This window comes from Rutidosis leptorrhynchoides, chromosome 8 (genome assembly GCF_046630445.1).
Source record: "Rutidosis leptorrhynchoides isolate AG116_Rl617_1_P2 chromosome 8, CSIRO_AGI_Rlap_v1, whole genome shotgun sequence".
Lineage (NCBI taxonomy): Eukaryota > Viridiplantae > Streptophyta > Magnoliopsida > Asterales > Asteraceae > Rutidosis > Rutidosis leptorrhynchoides.
The window spans coordinates 121,242,933-121,261,761 of NC_092340.1; the positions used below are offsets into that span (position 1 = coordinate 121,242,933).

The following is an 18,829-nucleotide window of genomic DNA, read 5'->3' on the forward strand; positions in this document are numbered from 1 at the left end:
ACAAGTTTATGTACCGTAAATATTTGCACGACAAGGAATTAATCAAATATCAACAAACAAACAAATGTATTAAAAGAGAATTTCAAATTATGAACACTGTTAAATTGTTAAAAAATGTAAGGACTATCTTTAACCCCTTCATTTTGGACAATTTAGTGATCCAAGTTTTGTTTACACTCCAAATTTTTAGGACTGCCACAACTTTTATCTCAAACCACCATTTTATAAGCCTATACATTCCTTAATCTTTTCCCAAAAAGATCACCACACAAACAAATTACGTACATAAAAGCAAAGACTCTGTGCGACCAATTATTATACCGAAATGGCAGATGACGATCTGCAGGCTCACCTAGAACGTATCTTCAAGAAATTTGATACCAACGGTGATGGAAAGATCTCGTCTTCAGAACTTGGAGAAGCTTTGAAACTGCTCGGTTCTGTATCACCTGATGAAGTTCGACGTATGATGGCTGAAATCGATACTGATGGTGATGGGTTTATTTCTTATCAAGAGTACATTGATTTTTGTAATGCTAACAAGGGACTAATGAAGGATGTTGTGAAGGTAGTATGATTGTACGGTTATTATCAGTAGGAAATTTCTTCGTGGTATAACAAAAAGTTGTTATGAGGAAGAGTTGCAAGTTTTTCTCCATGTAATTTGTTATGTCCTATTGCTAGTCGAAGCCATTTAGAATATTGGTTCAATTCTTAAGCAGGAAAGTGAAATTATTTGACATAAAGACCGTGCTTATTTTGATAGGAGTTGTTTATGAAAGGAAACCGTGCTCATTTCGATTTTCAAATTTCATAGGAGTTGTTTATTGAAACATATGATATGATTATTATATATTGGCCATTTTGATTAATATGATCTATCATTAAAAATGTAAAAAAAGTAAACGCTAGAAGGAGGGCTTGAACCTCCGACCTTGTGGTTAACAGCCACACGCTCTAACCAACTGAGCTATTCCAGCTACATTTCGTATTTTATTCCTTTATACTTGATAACAATTCGAAGTGGAATTTTTTTTAATTTGCCCATTCATAGTCGTCACGGGAAAGAAATAATTTTCATCTTTTGAGCGCCTCATCCATTCCACTACTAATACAAAACCAAATCAACTTTTGAACCTCTGCTGTAAAAAGTAAAAAAAAAAAAAAAAATTTAAAAAAATAATACAGAGTATACAGTAATAGCTTAAAAAATCGTATAAATACATTATAATTGGTCATCGGGGCAGATGACCTAGTTTATTGGATCTGCCCGATACAAGCAAATTGGAAGGCCAACAACCTAAATCCAGTTTTAGTAGTAAAAAATTGGAACTGTTTCCGCACTGGTCATCGGAGCAGATGACTTAGTTGTATCGGAATGTTAACTCAATTAACCAGCAAAAGCGCCTCAAGTACAAGTGCAACTTCGACAATGACCTTCATAGGAGACGTAATAGAGTAACATATCCAACCATTCATCAATATATCCATTCCATCACCAACGTCGTGTTGACAAAGCAATCTGTGGTACCATAAACAAATGAGCAATTTGCATTGTTCAACAGCAACAATACCCAATCCCGTGCTTGCGAGGTAAAATGTACATGAAATATTGATCACGAAAGTATACTAGAACCCTTTCTAATCGATGAGCTAAATAAAATATTGAAGAACACACACACACACACACAAACTACTTCCAGATACAGGTATGATTCAAAAGTCACAAACCAGATAGAGAATAAAAAAACATACAGAGAAGAAGCTACACTCATAAAGAGATGTAAAATTGCATAGGTCAAAAGCGAAAGCTAGATAGGTTTGTTAATTTGTAACCAACAAGAGAACTGTTATCTAACAAAACTACAACTATGCTACATTCAGGATATCGAATATTAATCCATACGAAATAAGAATGGAGTTGAATCAATCCATATCTTCTCTCATAAATGGAGCATTACACATAGCATCTTGTATAGACAAACCTTAAACTCAATCCTAAAACAATCATATAACCACATTCGAATCTGGCACAAAAAACACAACAAACTAACAACCTAGATAAGCTTCCACTTATTAAACATTTCATCATAAACAGATCCTTTTCCAGCTTTTGCAAGACTATGTCTCAACATCGCCAACGTAGCAGAACTCAACTTAATCTTTCGATCAATCATATCATTCGCATACTTAACCGCTTCAGGAAAACGATTAAGATCACGTAACCTAGAAACCAAAACATTCCCCGTTTCCTCAAAATCCGATTCGTAATTCTCAACCATACATTTCCATATTTTTATAGCCGTATACGGATCACCACCATCTAAAAAAACCCTAATTCCCATACAACAATTACCATGTGTTGGCACAAACTCGTTCCTATTCATCTCACTAAACATCACTTGCGCTTCTTTTAACATCCTAACCGTTAACAAATACTGTAACAGAATATTATAACTGTCACTATCAGGAAAAACACCATTTAACACCATCTCATCTAATGTTTTTTTAGCCAGCTCAGCTTCTTCAACATTAACATACAACAATATCATAGAATTATACAATTCAGTATCAATTTTAAAACCATTTTGTACTGTCAACCCGTCCCATAACAATATGCCAGATTTCAAATCACCTTTTGTAGCAGCTTCATTTAACGCAGCCTTAAAAAACACCGTTCCTGGATAACAACTCCTTTCCTTCAACGATTCAAAGTACTTCAAAGCTTCACGAATTCCACCAGAACCTTTTAATAACGTATTTAAAAACGAATCGTAAGCTGGAAAATTACTAGGCTCCCACCCAATTTCATCAACCATATCACGAAACGTTCTTTTAGCGTTAACTACATCTCGTTCCTTCTCCCAACCTTCCAATAATATCGCATACGTATCCGCATCGGGCTTAATCTTACTTTTAACAGAATCTAAAAACTCACTAGCATCAACAGTTTTACCATCTCTACAAATAGCACTAAAAAGCGAATTCAACGCTACAATATCCGCCAAACAACCGTACTGATCCATCACTTCAAATGCTCTAATAGCTTCTTTAACTCTATCAGCTATCACATAACTACCGAAAATCGACGCAAATGTAGCTAACGAAAGTATCCCCTCTTGTTTCATCGATTTAACGGCATCCCACATTGCATCGAACGACCGATGTTTTCCTAACATATCAACTACTAAATTCCATGAATAAGGACTATGTCTATCATTTAATTGATACCCGGCCCACCGAAAAAACTTAATGGCGGAAACAGGGTGGCCGTACGACAGTTTAAGCACGTCTTCAACGTCTTCGGTTGAAACCCTAAGTCCGGAATCATTTAAAACCCGCTCTAATTCTAATGAAGGCGTGTTTACGATAGATTCGCAGAGTAATTTTACTTTAACGGACAAATTAGGGGTGTCAATGTATGATGTAAAAATTGGGCGCTTACCAGTTGGTTGCTCGGGATTTGGAGACGGTGAATGATGGGGACTTTTTCTGGTCCGGCGATCTTGATTCCGTGACGGAGAATCGTGACGGTGCCGTTTTCTGTATTCGGACATTTTTTTCCGGTGGAAGTTGAAGGTTTGGTTACTTGAAACCCTAACGATTGAGAAACGATTGACAAGGTGATAGTTGAAATTAAAAGGTCACAAATGTAAATTTGGAGTTAACGTTTAATGATGGTTATATACTTGTATTTTGTAGAATTTAACTCGTTCACATTATTGTACATTCTGATAAACGTCGTATTAAAATTGACTAGTAATCACCACCTTAAGCGTTGTTGTTAGTAAATCATAATTTGTAAGATCGTATTAAACCTGAAAAAATTATATATTGTTCATTGGATTGGATTTTTCAACGGCAATCTTAGATCTATCATTTTTATGCTTTAAAACTTGTACGTAGCTGTTTTGTTGACTTTTAGATGTAAGTTTTTGAAAATTTATATATATTTTAACGATGACCTTATGTGTTATCGTTAATTCTTATATAAAAGATTATTATATATTGTTAATTGGATTGGATTTTTCGACATCTGATATTGGTGAGATGGCAGCCCGTATTGGGTGTGAAGGAGGCAAACTACCTTTCACATACCTTGGTCTACCGGTGGGAGGAAAAATGTCTAAAAAGGAGGTTTGGGAACCGATCATTAAGAAGTTCATGAAAAGATTCTCGGATTGGAAAGCAAGAACCGTGTCTTTCGGGGGTCATTTGACACTCATAAAATCGGTGTTGAACAGTTTACCGTTGTACTACTTCTCCACATTCCGGGCTCCCTCGTGTATCATCAATTTACTCGAAGGTTTGCGACGTAACTTCTTTTGGGGCGGGACGGGGGGTGAGCATAAAATGTCATGGGTCAAATGGGAATCTATCTTATTACCTTATGGGGACGGGAGGCTTAATATCGGGTCTTTAAAGGCAAAAAATTGGGCTCTTTTGGGTAAATGGTGGTGGAGGTTTCGTACCGAAACCGACGCTTTTTGGGTCAAAATTGTCAAGAGTATCTACCGGCGAGCGGGAGGGTTAGGGAATTCAAATCATACTCGGGTTGGATATGGTCATTCACCTTGGAAGGATGTTATAAAGATTGGGAGGGATATGGGCAATCGGGGCTATAACTTTAACAATTCTTTTGTGAGATATATTGGTGAAGGCAGGAATATTCTTTTTTTTGGGAAGATCATTGGTTCGGAGATCAATGTTTCAAAGACAAATATCCGAGACTTTATCAGTTGGAAGCATGTAAAGAGGCCAAAGTAAGCGACAGAGTATGGATCGATGGGAACCCGACACTAACCTGGCATTGGAACCGAAACCCACGAGGCAGAAGCTTGGGAGACCTGGATGCACTAAGCTGTAATATCAACAGTGTGGTTCATATGAGCAATACGCAAGATGAATGGAGATGGTCGGCTAGTCATGATGGCAGGTTCTATACAAAAACGTTATCAGAGATCCTGGACGAGAAACTGCACGGGCATAACAGCAACCCCTCGGAAACTGATCAGAACAGGCTGTTACCCCAATCGATCGGCATTTTCGTATGGAGCGCAAAACGGAGAAGACTTCCGGTAAGAGTAGAACTTGATAATCGAGGTATAGATCTTCACTCGGTACGATGTCCTTTATGCGATGAAGACCTAGAATCAACGGATCATGCATTAATTCTCTGCAAAAATGTGTTTATCATTTGGGAAAAGATCTACCGTTGGTGGGGGCTAGGAAATTTCTCAACCACGAGCGTTTTCGACTTGTTCAATATAGATGATCAAATCTCTCATGGCACATTGGGTAAGTCACTTTGGCAAGCCGTTAAATGGGTGTGTGTTTATATAATATGGAAGAATCGAAACTTAAAGGTATTTCATAACAAATCAAGATGAGTGATACTTTATTCAATGACATTCAAGTCAAAAGTTACGAGTGGATCTCCAAAAGAGTAAAGAAGGTAAACATCGAGTGGCACCAATAGTTGATCAATCCTTCGTCTTATAAGTTCATTAGTCATAATCGGACAGGAGTAGGCTAAGGAGCACATTAGTTCTGGTCGAGTTTTGATTAATTAGAATAGTACGATACTTTCGAATTAGTTCAGTATAGTCTAGGCATGTATATATGATGTATCTAGTTGACACAGGTTTTGTGTATGTATCAGTGAGTTTTTGTGATATAAAAATTTTGGCTTTTCAAAAAAAAAAAAAAAAAAAAAAAAACTAATTTAAATATAAAAATATATAAACTTTTGAGGGCTCTTCATCGATTGGATGACGTGTTCCAGTTTTTTATATTCAATTTATCATTTTCCGTCAGAAGAAAAGTTAGAGATTTATTATTTCAAATCTATATATGAAAAAATTACGCCGTTAGTACCTGTGGTTTGTTTACTTTTTCATCACAACACCTAAACTTTAAATTTTGCGTCGTTGGTACCTAGGTTTTGTTAGACTTGTGTGATTAGTACCCAGGTGAAACGTCCGTCAAAGTTTTACGTTAACCCCTCACATGTGCCATGCATGTGAGGACAAATCCGTCAATTTCTGCAAAAGGCATAAAATGTTCTTGAGCCATAGAAACTACCCCAATATTACTTGAAAACTGAAGCTTCAAATCATGATCGAAATCTTTAAATTACTTGAAAATGGAAGCTTCAAATCAAGATCGAAAGCTTCGAACCAGGAAGGTGACGGTGGCGGAACTGCAAATCTGACCGGAAGTTTCAAACCCGGAAGTTTCAAACCAGGAAGGTGACGATACCTGCAAATCTGACCGGAAGTTTCGAACCCGGAAGGTGACGATGGCGGAACTTGCAAATCTGACCGGAAGTTTTGAACCCGGAAGGTGACGATGGCGGTAATCGATATAGCGTTGGCGGTGGTTAAACGGCAGCTGTGAAAACTGAAAACGGAGAGAGCCAATTGAAGTTTATTTACAATTCATGGTTTTAATCGGATCTTTACAATTCAAGTTTATTTTTTTTATTCGAATAAATCAATTCACAGCTATTTGATTTATCATCTAATATCTAATTCTTAAAATTTAAACTACTTGCTTTTCAACTTTAGATTACATTTTGTGTTTTTGGACTTGTAAGCATTTTCTTATACACGGATCAAACTGATCTTTAACTAATTTGACGAGACAAAAAAACATTTACTTGTAAAGCTCAAATGTTGACTTTAGTTTTAAACATTGAACGAGTAAGCTGGTAGTGGCTTAAAGGCATGTTTTTTTGCCTTTTTATTAATTAAATGTCTTTCGAAAAATGAGATCTGATGCTAAAGGTGATGCTTTCATGTGGAATTAGTTTTTATTTTATTTAAGTAAATACTTTAACATCCCGATGTGAAGTTGGCTTTATTTTATATGAATAAAATTAAATAAAAGGACGGAATTACCCTCACATGCATGGCACATGTGAGGGGTTGACCTTTAAAAATAAACGGCCGTTAGCTGGGGTACTAACTAGATAATTTAATGAAACTACAGGTACCAACGATGCAAAGTTTAAAGTTTAGGTGTTGTGATGAAAAAGTGAACAAACCACAGGTACCAACGGCGTAATTTTTTCTCTATATATTATTAAAATTTTTAAAGAATTGTTGATTTATAACATTCAATCAACTTTATTTATACATCTAATACATAATTACGCGAACAGTTAGTACACTTGTTAGTTCACGTAAAAGCACAACGTATCCGTAATCTATTTTGAGTGTCTATTTTAGTATCCAAATGAACTTTAGAATTAACTGACGGTGACATGAGTGAAAGTGTCCACAGTGTCTATTCCAGTTTCAATTTCGATGTCCATTTTTTATTTTTTTAATTAAATGTTTAATATATTTTTTATTATTAATTATTGTTTTAAATTGAAATAAAATCATATAATAAAATAAAATATTAAATTAAAATTCATAACACAAACTAAAATTACATTTATTTATAAAATAAACTAGATTATGTAATAAAATTCCTATAATTACATTTTTTTCGAATAGACCATAAATGTTCAACTAAATCGGATCGCAAGTCTTCGTGCACTTTTCTATCATGTTGCTCCCTTGTTCTTCTGGCAGGAGCGTTGCACCTTTCGATCCAAGTACGTTGCATATTTTGAACCGGCTCATAAACCTAATCATTCTCGGCAAGGTTGTAACCATTATCTTCAATAATGATATTGCGTAGTATGATGCACGTAAACATAAGCCGTCTCATTTGATTCACCTCGTAAGCCTTTGCAACCATTGTCTTCAATAATGATGTTGTGTATTATGATGCACGTATACATAAGCCGTCTCGTTTGATTCACCTCGTAAGCCTTTGCAGGTTGTTGTAGAATATGCCAACGAACCTGTAAAATCTCAAAAGTTCTTTCAACAGCTTTGCGAGCAGCAACTTGTTTCCTTGTAGTGCAGTTGTAATCTTTAAATAATAATACTCCACATGCCCCGTGAATCTTTTCTTCGATGAAACCATCTAAAGTAATACGGCTAGACCTGGCAAAATGGACCCAAAGTCTTAAAAATTGATCCATTGGGTTTACTTGAAGACCCAAATGAGTCCAAACACATAATATAACAAATATTTTAAAGACCCAAATGGGTCCAATCACATAATACAAAAATTACTTGAAGACCCAAATGGGTTCACTTCAAAAGATTTGTTTTTCGGCGCGCGTTTTTTGGCGGCCGTTTTCGGGGCGCTTTTAAGGCGCGCGATTTCATTGCGCGTTTTCGGCGCGCGTTTTTGGCGCGATTTTTCGGCGCGCGTTTTTGGCGCGATTTTTCGGCGCGCGATTTCGGCGCGCGTTTTCATTGCGCGTTTTCGGCGCGCGATTTCTGTAAGACCCTAATAAAAATTGTACATCAGTGTAATTATGGTACATGAAGTGTGGGTGACCTTGTATATTAAAACAGAGGTCAGAGGGCGAACTGAGCAGGGTGCGCTCAGCGCACACTTACGGGTGCGCCTGGCGCACTCCTCACTGTAGTCGGGTTCTGTTGTTTTATTCAGATAAGTTGATGGGCATTTTGGTAATTTCACTTGTGGACGTATTGGAGGCCAGTAGGTCAGATCTTGGGATATCATTCACTCCATTTTCAACAACCTTATCTTCTTCACTTTAATTTTGGAGAGAGAGTGTGATTTCTTGAGTGAGAAAGCTTAAATCCAAGAGGAAAAAGTTGTTCTCGGGCCAAAGTGCGGGTATTAAAGTCGTTTATCTACTCACTAGCTACGTTGGGGTTGTAGTGGTAAGCTCTAATCTTGATTTCCTTACTTTGATTTTGTGTAGGGTTGGGGTTTGGGTAAATGAAGAACATAAAACCCATATTTGTTGATTTTGGGTGTTCTTGGGTAAGATGGAGTCATGAAGACTCAATGGTAACTAACTTAGGGCTTCAAAGTGTTAATTGATGTTATGAGTCCTAATTGGTTAGTTAATTACTAGCACACCTAGCTAATTGGTAAATGGGTGTTAGTTGGGTTAGTGGATGACCCGAAATGGGTGTGTTGACTTTAAATGAGTCAAAGGGGTTAATGATTTACATAGTTTGAGATTATGGGTATGAATTACCCTAATTGTGTTATAGTTAGTGTTGATAGACCTTAATCACTAGCTTTTAGGTGATTGACGATGGTCTTGACCCTTAAGGGGCAGTTTTGGTGAAAATGGGGCATTTAATGCATTTAAGTCATTAAATGCGCTTGAGTGAATTGTTGGTGTTTAGCCCAACAAGTTTGTTTGTTGATTGAGTACTTATTGTATTAGGTACTCGGCTTTGAAGCATTCGGAAGTATAAAATCATCACCAAATCGTTGAGGTGAGTGGAATAATTATATATGTATGTATATGATTTATTTGCTTGTGGGGTATGGGTTAAAGTTCGATGTTGACGATACCATATCCTAGAGTATATTGTTGGTACATTTTGATGAGGGTTTAAGTTCGATGTTGACGATACCTCATGTATGGATTTAAAGTTCGATGTTGACGAAGCCATACCGCTATTGTAGTGAAATTCGATGAGGGTTTTAAGTTCGATGTTGACGATACCACATTTATTGGGACGAATGGAAATTAAGTTCGATGTTGACGATACCATTCGTTGAGCTAGCCTTGGGATTCGAATACTAATGGATGTTGTGAACATCAATGCTTATGTATTGTGTTGAAACGTATTGTGTTGTTGCACTATATGATATTGTTATACTAGCTTATGTTATCGAGGATTTAGCGTTATACATTATAAAGGTATGCTAATTATGTTGCTAGTATGTATGCGGATATGTTGTAAGTGTTTGCAAGTAAGTAAGTTATATATGTATATGTATAATTATTGCATTCACTAAGCTTTGCTTACCCTCTCGTTGTTTATCTTTTTATAGGCTCGGGCGTGGATAAGGGTAAGGCCGTACGGTTGGATTAGAGATTTTCCGCTTGTTGTTTGATAGGGGACGCTTTTGGATGTGATAGCTTTTGGAGTTTGACCGAGATGTGGGTAGTTTAACCGCAAACACCATGCTCTTAGTGTCGTTTGGAATTTAAACTAGTATGGTCGAAACTCGAAATTTTGTATGAAACTCGTAAAACGGCCGATGTGGGCCCCGTTTTGTAAAACTCATTTTATTATTGAATCGTGTGAGTTTTAACCATTATAACATGTTGTGAAAAGCGTTTCGTCTAAATATGTCGGGAAGTGGGAGATCTTTAATTGAAAATTGACAAAACCGGACAAAACTGAATGTGGGCCTGTGCGCGCCGCGCACCCTGATAATTTTTTTTTTTTATTTCGCGTATTCGGTTGGTTATTGGTTTGGGTTGTTACAAGTGGTATCAGAGCATGGTCTAAGGGATTTAGGCGACTTGAGATAGGTGCCTAGACTTAGACTTATTGTGTACGCGCTTTATGCGGGACTTGTAGGAGACGGGTCAGACTGGGAGTTGATTAGTGTTTAGGTTTATGTGAACTAACCTTGCGCTATTTGTTTTGTGTTGTGTTAGCAAACATCAAGCGAGATAGACGTTGTACTAGCAAGTTAATGCGACGTGCTCGCGTAACAATGATTAGCTACCATTGTTACGGGTTCAAATCATGTCAAACAAGCAATGTACGACGATTGTTGAGCAAGATGGGATAGTGCGGTGTATATGTATATATGTATGTGTTAAGTCCTTTTCGTTTCGTTGCTTAATGTACTTTGTTTTATAGAATGAAGATGAGAAATAGACACGACACCAATGACGGAAGTACGAGTGAGGACATTGAACTCACGACCAAGGTCGAGGCCATCTTTAAAAGGCTAAAGAAGGATTTTCTTGACGATGTTCGAAAGGTTTTCCAAGAGTCGGTTGATGGACAAGTGACCGAAATGATAAATGAACGAATGAAAGCCGCAATAGAGGAGGCTTTGGAAGTTAGAAATATTTATCCTCGAGGCGAGGGGGGTGAAGGTAATGGTGGGGGTGGAAGGCGGGACTTCCACTACAAAAATTTCAAGGATACTCAACCTCCGATGTTTAATGGGGTGAGGGATCCATTGAAAAGCACTTGTTAGATTTCCGATATCGAGGGAGCTTTCCGTACCGCGGAATGTCCTCCCGAGAAGAAGACGAGGTATGGGTCTAGCATGTTGCGCGAAGAAGGCAAGTTGTGGTGGGACGATAAAATCAAATTATATGGTGAAGAGCAATGCATGAGCTTGACATGGGAGGAGTTTAAGAAGAAATTTTTCCAAGAATACCGAACTTCTTCCGATCTTGATAGAATCCGGGACGAGTTGCACAATTTGCAACAAGGTTCAATGGACTTGGTCACTCTCAAGTCTACCTTCTTGGCAAAGACTCGTTTTTGTCCGGAATATGTTGGTGACGATCACAAGCTGATGAAAGATTTCTACCGTACCATGAATGATGAGTATAAGGGTAAGATTAGTCGTGGAGCGGCTAAGTCTTTTGAAGAGTTATTTGAATTGGCTCGGGGTTTTGAGCCGGAGGTTCCAAGAAAAAGCGATTTCACTTTTTCTAAAAGAAAGTTTGAAGGTTCTAGTCATTCTAACTTTTCCAACAAGAAGAACAAGAACAAGAAGGGTTCCGAAAGTGTAAATAGTGTGAAGAAGGGAGGTTTCGGGAACTTTATCCCTACTTGTTACAATTGTGGAGTGCGAGGTCATTTGGCTCGGGATTGTACAAAGCCTCCTTCAACAAACAAGCTCACTTGTTTTAATTGCAACAAAGAAGGAAACCGAAGGTCGGAGTGCCCCGACTTGAACACTGATCATGTTAAACGGTTGGAGAAAGCGGCGGGCACGGCTAGGGGTCGTAACTATTTGATGACGAATGAGGAGGCCAAGCAATCCAACGAAGTCGTTTCAGGTACTTTCATGGTTAACTCTAATCCGGCACGAATCCTATTTGATAGTGGTGCCAATTTATCGTTTGTTTCTCCAAGATTCGTGCCTAAGTTAAATAAACCGCTAGTTAAGTTAAGTCGTCCGGTAGAAGTTGAAATAGCGGATGGCAAGACGGCGCTAGTGGTTGATGTGTGTAAAAATTGTAATGTTGTGTTTGGTGCCGAAAATTTTAAAATCGATCTCATTCCAATGACTTTGGGTGATTTTGATATCGTCATTGGTATGGATTGGCTCGATCATAATAGATCCGATATTGCATGCCATGATAAGTTTATTCGGGTAAAAACCCCAAGTGGGGGAGAGTTAATTATTCACGGTGATAAACGAAGAAGACTTGTGCCGATATGCACTTTTGCACGGGCGCGTCGTTTCCTTGTTAGTGGTGGCATGGCTTTTCTAGCCCATGTTGTTGATACTCGAGATGAGCCACCATCCATTCGTGAAATTCCGGTGGTAAGTGAATTTGAAGACGTTTTTCCGGATGAGTTACCGGGTGTTCCGGCGAAAAGACAAGTTGAATTTCGCATCGAGTTGGTTCCGGGGGCTACCCCGATTGCTAAAACTCCTTATCGTTTAGCATCGACGGAAATGCAAGAGTTGTTAAATCAAACCCAAGTGTTGCTTGAGAAGGGTTTTATTCGACCGAGTGCTTCGCCATGGGGCGCTCCGGTTTTATTCGTAAAGAAGAAAGATGGTAGCATGCGGATGTGCATCGATTATCGGGAGTAGAACAAAGTGACGATCAAGAATCGTTATCCTTCGCCTAGGATCGACGATTTGTTTGACCAACTCCAAGGTGCAACGTATTTCTCCAAAATCGACCTACGGTCCGGCTATCACCAAATGCGTGTCCGTGAGGAAGATATCGAGAAAACGGCTTTTCGAACGCGTTATGGACATTTTGAGTTTGTGGTAATGCCTTTTGGTCTTACGAATGCACCAGCGGCATTCATGGATCTTATGAACCGAGTGTGCCAACCTATGTTGGACAAGTCGGTAATTGTGTTCATTGACGACATACTTGTCTATTCGAAGAGTATGAAGAAACATGAACATCATTTGCGGAGTGTGTTAAGGACGTTGCGGAAGGAGAAGTTGTATGCTAAATGTAACATCCCGCCTTTTTCCATTTACTTTTCCGTTATACTAATATAAAGTCCGTTATATGTTTATAACATCTCCCGTTGATACGCGTTTTAAATTATCTCGTTTAGGTAATTCCCTCACCCGAACGAAAGTTGAGGGACTAAACTTGACAAGGGATCAAACCCTTGACTAGGTCAAAGGGTCAAACCCCTTTCACCCATTCATTTCCACCTCCATCTCTCTCTCTTTCTCTCTAGCAAGAACACACACTCAAAACCAAATTCATTCAACCATCATCTAAATTCGATCTAGGAGGCTTACAACAAAATAAACTACATATTTGTGATCCTCTCTTCATCCTCTTCATTTTGGTACCAACTTCATCTCATTTGGGTAACTTTCTAAAATCACTAGATTTTGTGTTCTTGATGTTTTTAACTTATAAAAGTGTTAATTAGTGTCTATGGCTCAAGTCTAACACGAATATATGATTTATATGCTCGATCTCGTTGTTTTAGTGTAACTAGCATGAACTTGAATTTTGGTGTGTTGTTCTTGAATTTTGGATGATCATATGTTGTTAGATGTTAAAAGTTGATGTTTTAATTGTGTTACTAGCATCACTAGCTTCAATTTGATGTGTAGGTTGCCTTAGAAAACTTCATGAACTTGATTAGTGATTTTGGTGAATTTGGGTTAGGGTTTGATGAACTTGAAATGGACTTTTGATGCATTGAATGCCATGGATTATTATTGGTAAGTGTTTAGTTGGATTGTATGCTTGATTACCTTCGAAACGGCATATCATTCATGTAAATTGGTTGCCCGAATCATTGAATTGCATTTATGAACTTGTATGCGGTTAATGTTAAGCATTAGATGCGGTTTTGGTTGTTGTAATAGGTAGATTGATTGATGAAATGTGTTTAGTTGTTTTCCTCGTCAAATTACCTTCCCAACGGTATAAGATACTTGTCTTGATTGTTTGCGGATCATAAATGGTGATTGTTTGAAGTTAGGTTCGTGCATAAAACTTAAAAACTGCCAGAATTCTCTGCACAGGTACCCGCGCGGCGCGCCATATACCCGCGCGGCGCGCCGTTTGGGTCTGTCCAACTTGGTCAATTTTCGAATAATGTTTGCTATGCTACACACCTCCGATTCACATGTAACCTGTCCTAGCATGTTCATACATGATTAAAAACCTCAGAAAAATAGTTCGGGACACGACCCGAACGTGTTGACTTTTTCGTTGACTTTGACCGACCAAAGTTTGACTTTTTGTCAAACTTAACCAAATGATTTTGCAACCTTCCTAACTTGTTTATATACTTGTATCTTGCATGAAAATTGACAATTTGATTTCACATGCTAAATAATCGAGTCGTAACTAGCCATAGGACTAATTGAACATCTTTGACCTATCGTGTTTACCGTTATTGATACGACCTATTTGTTTAGGTCAAGACTAGCATTGTTCTTTGCACACGTTTACTTGTCGAAGTACTTTACTACTCGTGCACTCAAGGTGAGATCATAGTCCCACTTTTACTCTTTTTGAACTTATATTGGGATGAGAAAACATAAACGATTCTTTTGAACTAAGTGAACACAAGAACGGGAAAACAAGCATTCTACATACGAGTTTAGAACAAAAATCCTCAATTCGATTATCATTAGTTACACTTGCCGGGTGTAAGCGAGAACTTATGTTATATGGCCATATGGGTTGACAACCCTCATCTTTGACGGTTCGCTACCGTCTACGGATGAAATATATTTTCGAGAATCAGTGTTTGTTCTAGCACTAAGTGATGGGGTATACAATGGAAGGAATGTTAAGCTTTGATAATTGGGTGCTCGTGAAACAAACTTTTGGAATGTATTACTATTATTTCATTGATGCAAATCTTGTGGTTCACTTGTACTTACTTACTTAAACCTATGATTTCACCAACGTTTTCGTTGACAGATTTCTATGTTTTCTCAGGTCCTTGAACGATACATGATACATGCTTCCGCTCATTATTTTGATACTTGCATTGGATGTCGAGTATACATGCATACATGGAGCGTCTTTTGGATACTTTTAAATTGTGTCGCATAAGTTTCATTTGTACTTAAAACTTTGTATCGTAACTTGTGGTGGAACTATTCTTGTAAAACTTGAACAACCTTTACATTTGAAATGAATGCGACATATCTTTTGGTCAAACGTTGTTTTAAAGACTTATGACCACGTAACGGGACCTAAGTAGACGGCGCCGTCAATGACGATTTGGTCGGGTCGCTACACTAAATTCTCCAAATGTGAATTTTGGCTAAGGGAAGTTCAATTCCTTGGCCATATTGTGAACGAAAATGGTATTCAGGTGGACCCGGGAAAGATTGAGACGGTAAAGAGTTGGGGACGACCGACTACGCCTACGGAAATCCGAAGTTTTCTCGGATTGGCCGGTTATTATCGTCGGTTTATCCAAGACTTTTCTAAGATCGCTTCTCCATTGACAAAATTGACAAGAAAGAACGCAAGATTTAATTGGGAGAACGAGCAAGAAATTGCTTTTCAATTGTTAAAAGAGAAGTTATGTCAAGCTCCGGTGTTAGTATTGCCGGAAGGTGTGGAAGACATGACGGTTTATTGTGATGCTTCTTTAAATCGGCTCGGGTGTGTTCTAATGCAAAGGGGTAAAGTCATCGCTTATGCCTCTCGACAATTAAAGGAACACGAAACGAGATATCCGACTCATGATCTTGAGTTGGCGGCGGTTGTTCATGCGTTGAAAATTTGGTGCCATTACTTGTATGGTGTCAAGTGTACGATTTATTCGGATCACAAGAGTTTGAAACATCTTTTTGATCAAAGAGATTTGAATTATCGTCAACGTAGATGGATGGATGTGGTGAAAGATTATGATTGTGAAATACTTTATCATCCGGGTAAGGCGAATGTGGTCGCGGATGCGTTAAGTCGAAAGAGTCACCACCCGGCGTTACGATTGGGATTGTTACGTATGATTATTACTAACGATTTTCTTGAAAAACTTGGCGTGATTCAAATTGAATCTTACATTCACAACAAGCATGCGGAAAGAATTGTGGGGCAATCGGAATTCATTACTATGGGTTCGCGTGGTCTGTTGTCTTTTCAAGGAAGAGTGTGGGTGCCTAAGATGGGGGATTATCGACGAGTGCTACTTGATGAAGCACATAAGTCAAAGTATTCCATTCATCCGGGCGCGACAAAAATGTATCTTGACTTAAGGAAAGATTATTGGTGGCCGGGTATGAAACATGATGTTGTAAAGTATGTTGAGCAATGTGTCACGTGTTTGCAGGTTAAAGCCGAACACCAAAAGCCGTATGGTAAGTTACAACCGTTGGAAATTCCGAAATGGAAATGGGAGAACATTACCATGGATTTCATTACAAAATTACCAAAGACGGCAAGAACCCAATCTGATTCGATTTGGGTGATAGTTGACCGATTGACGAAAAGTGCCTTGTTTCTTCCCATTCGGGAAGCGATATCATCGGAGGCTTTGGCTAAATTGTTTATCAAAGAGGTAGTCGCTCGACATGGGGTTCCTATATCTATTATTTCGGATCGAGATACCCGTTTCACATCTCGGTTTTGGGAAAAGTTTCACGAAGATATGGGTACACAATTGAAATTGAGCACGGCGTATCATCCTCAGACGGACGGTCAAACCGAATGTACGAATCAAACTTTGGAGGATATGTTACGGGCATGTATTATTGATTTCGATGGTAGTTAGGATGAGCACTTACCTTTGGTGGAATTCTCGTACAATAATAGTTATCATACTAGTATCGGGATGCCACCTTATGAGATGCTTTATGGGTGAAGGTGTCGAACTCCGATTTGTTGGGGTGAGATTGGTCAAAAAGAAATCGGGAGTACCGAGTTGGTCTTAGAAATGAATAGCAAGATTGATATGATTCGGGATCATTTGAAAAAGGCTCAAGATAGATAAAAGTCGTATGCCGACAAGCGTAGACGAATGATCGAATTTCAAGAAGATGACATGGTGATGCTTAAGGTTTCGCCATGGAAAGGTGTTATTCGGTTTCGAAAACGGGGAAAGTTAGCTCCTCGGTTTATTGGGCCATTTAAGGTTTTAGCTCGTGTTGGTGAAGTCGCGTATCGGTTGGAATTACCCGAAGAACTTGCGGGGATCCATAATACATTTCATGTTTCCCATCTCCGCAAGTGTCTTGCAGGTGATTCATCTTGGGTACCGTTAGACGAGATTGAGCTAAACAATAAGTTAGAATATATTGAGGAGCCGATTGCCATACTCGATGAGAAGGTCAAAAGGTTGAGAAATAAAGAAGTGAGAACTTTTAAAGTTCAATGGCGTCGTAGTAAAGGTTCTGAATTTACTTGGGAGCCCGAAGAGTTTGTGTTAGTGTATCTTCCCTCTTGTCATGAGGCTTGGATCGCGAGGACGCGCTCCGATTCATGTGGGGGAGAGTTGTAAGACCCTAATAATAATTGTACATCAGTGTAATTATGGTACATGAAGTGTGGGTGACCTTGTATATTAAAACAGTGGTCAGAGGGCGAACTGAGCAGGGTGCGCTCATCGCACACTTAGGGGTGCACCTGGCGCACTCCTCACTGTAGCCGGGTTCTGTTGTTTTATTCAGATATTTTGATGGGCATTTTGGTAATTTCACTTGTGGACGTATTGGAGGCCAGTAGGTCAGATCTTGGGATATCATTCACTCCATTTTCAACAACCTTATCTTCTTCACTTTCATTTTGGAGAGAGAGTGTGATTTCTTGAGTGAGAAAGCTTAAATCCAAGAGGAAAAAGTTGTTCTCGGGCCAAAGTGCGGGTATTAAAGTTTTTTATCTACTCACTAGCTACGTTGGGGTTGTAGTGGTAAGCTCTAATCTTGAATTCCTTACTTTGATTTTGTGTAGGGTTAGGGTTTGGGTAAATGAAGAACATAAAACCCATATTTGTTGATTTTGGGTGTTCTTGGGTAAGATGGAGTCATGAAGACTCAATGGTAACTAACTTAGGGCTTCAAAGTGTTAATTGATGTTATGAGTCCTAATTGGTTAGTTAATTACTAGCACACCTAGCTAATTGGTAAATGGGTGTTAGTTGGGTTAGTGGATGACCCGAAATGGGTGTGTTGACTTTAAATGAGTCAAAGGGGTTAATGATTTACATAGTTTGAGATTATGGGTATGAATTACCCTAATTGTGTTATAGTTAGTGTTGATAGACCTTAATCACTAGCTTTTAGGTGATTGACGATGGTCTTGACCCTTAAGGGGCGGTTTTGGTGAAAATGGGGCATTTAATGCATTTAAGTCATTAAATGCGCTTGAGTGAATTGTTGGTGTTTAGCCCAACAAGTTTGTTTGTTGATTGAGTACTTATTGTATTAGGTACTCGGCTTTGAAGCATTCGGAAGTATAAAATCATCACCAAATCGTTGAGGTGAGTGGAATAATTATATATGTATGTATATGATTTATTTGCTTGTGGGGTATGGGTTAAAGTTCGATGTTGACGATACCATATCCTAGAGTATATTGTTGGTACGTTTTGATGAGGGTCTAAGTTCGATGTTGACGAAGCCATACCGCTATTGTAGTGAAATTCGATGAGGGTTTTAAGTTCGATGTTGACGATACCTCATATGTGGGTTTAAGTTCGATGTTGACGATACCACAATTATTGGGACGAATGGGAATTAAGTTCGATGTTGACGATACCATTCGTTGAGCTAGCCTTGGGATTCGAATACTAATGGATGTTGTGAACATCAATGCTTATGT

The 18,829-nt window shown here is 38.5% G+C and overlaps 2 protein-coding genes and 1 non-coding gene across 3 annotated transcripts; 1 reads left to right on the forward strand and 2 right to left on the reverse strand.

Moving 5' to 3' along the window:
• Positions 1 to 325: 325 nt before the first annotated feature.
• LOC139862930 (polcalcin Syr v 3-like) lies at positions 326 to 577 on the forward strand. The gene has a single exon (XM_071851555.1). It carries the CDS (start codon positions 326 to 328, stop codon positions 575 to 577), a length of 252 nt encoding a protein of 83 aa, XP_071707656.1.
• Positions 578 to 906: 329 nt separating this feature from the next.
• On the reverse strand, positions 907 to 980 carry TRNAN-GUU (transfer RNA asparagine (anticodon GUU)). The gene has a single exon. It is a non-coding gene; the product is annotated as a tRNA-Asn (tRNA).
• Positions 981 to 1,762: 782 nt separating this feature from the next.
• LOC139862574 (pentatricopeptide repeat-containing protein At5g15010, mitochondrial-like) lies at positions 1,763 to 3,636 on the reverse strand. Its single transcript, XM_071851191.1, has one exon. It carries the CDS (start codon positions 3,555 to 3,557, stop codon positions 2,058 to 2,060), a length of 1,500 nt encoding a protein of 499 aa, XP_071707292.1. The 5' UTR covers positions 3,558 to 3,636; the 3' UTR covers positions 1,763 to 2,057.
• Between the last annotated feature and the right edge of the window lie 15,193 nt (positions 3,637 to 18,829).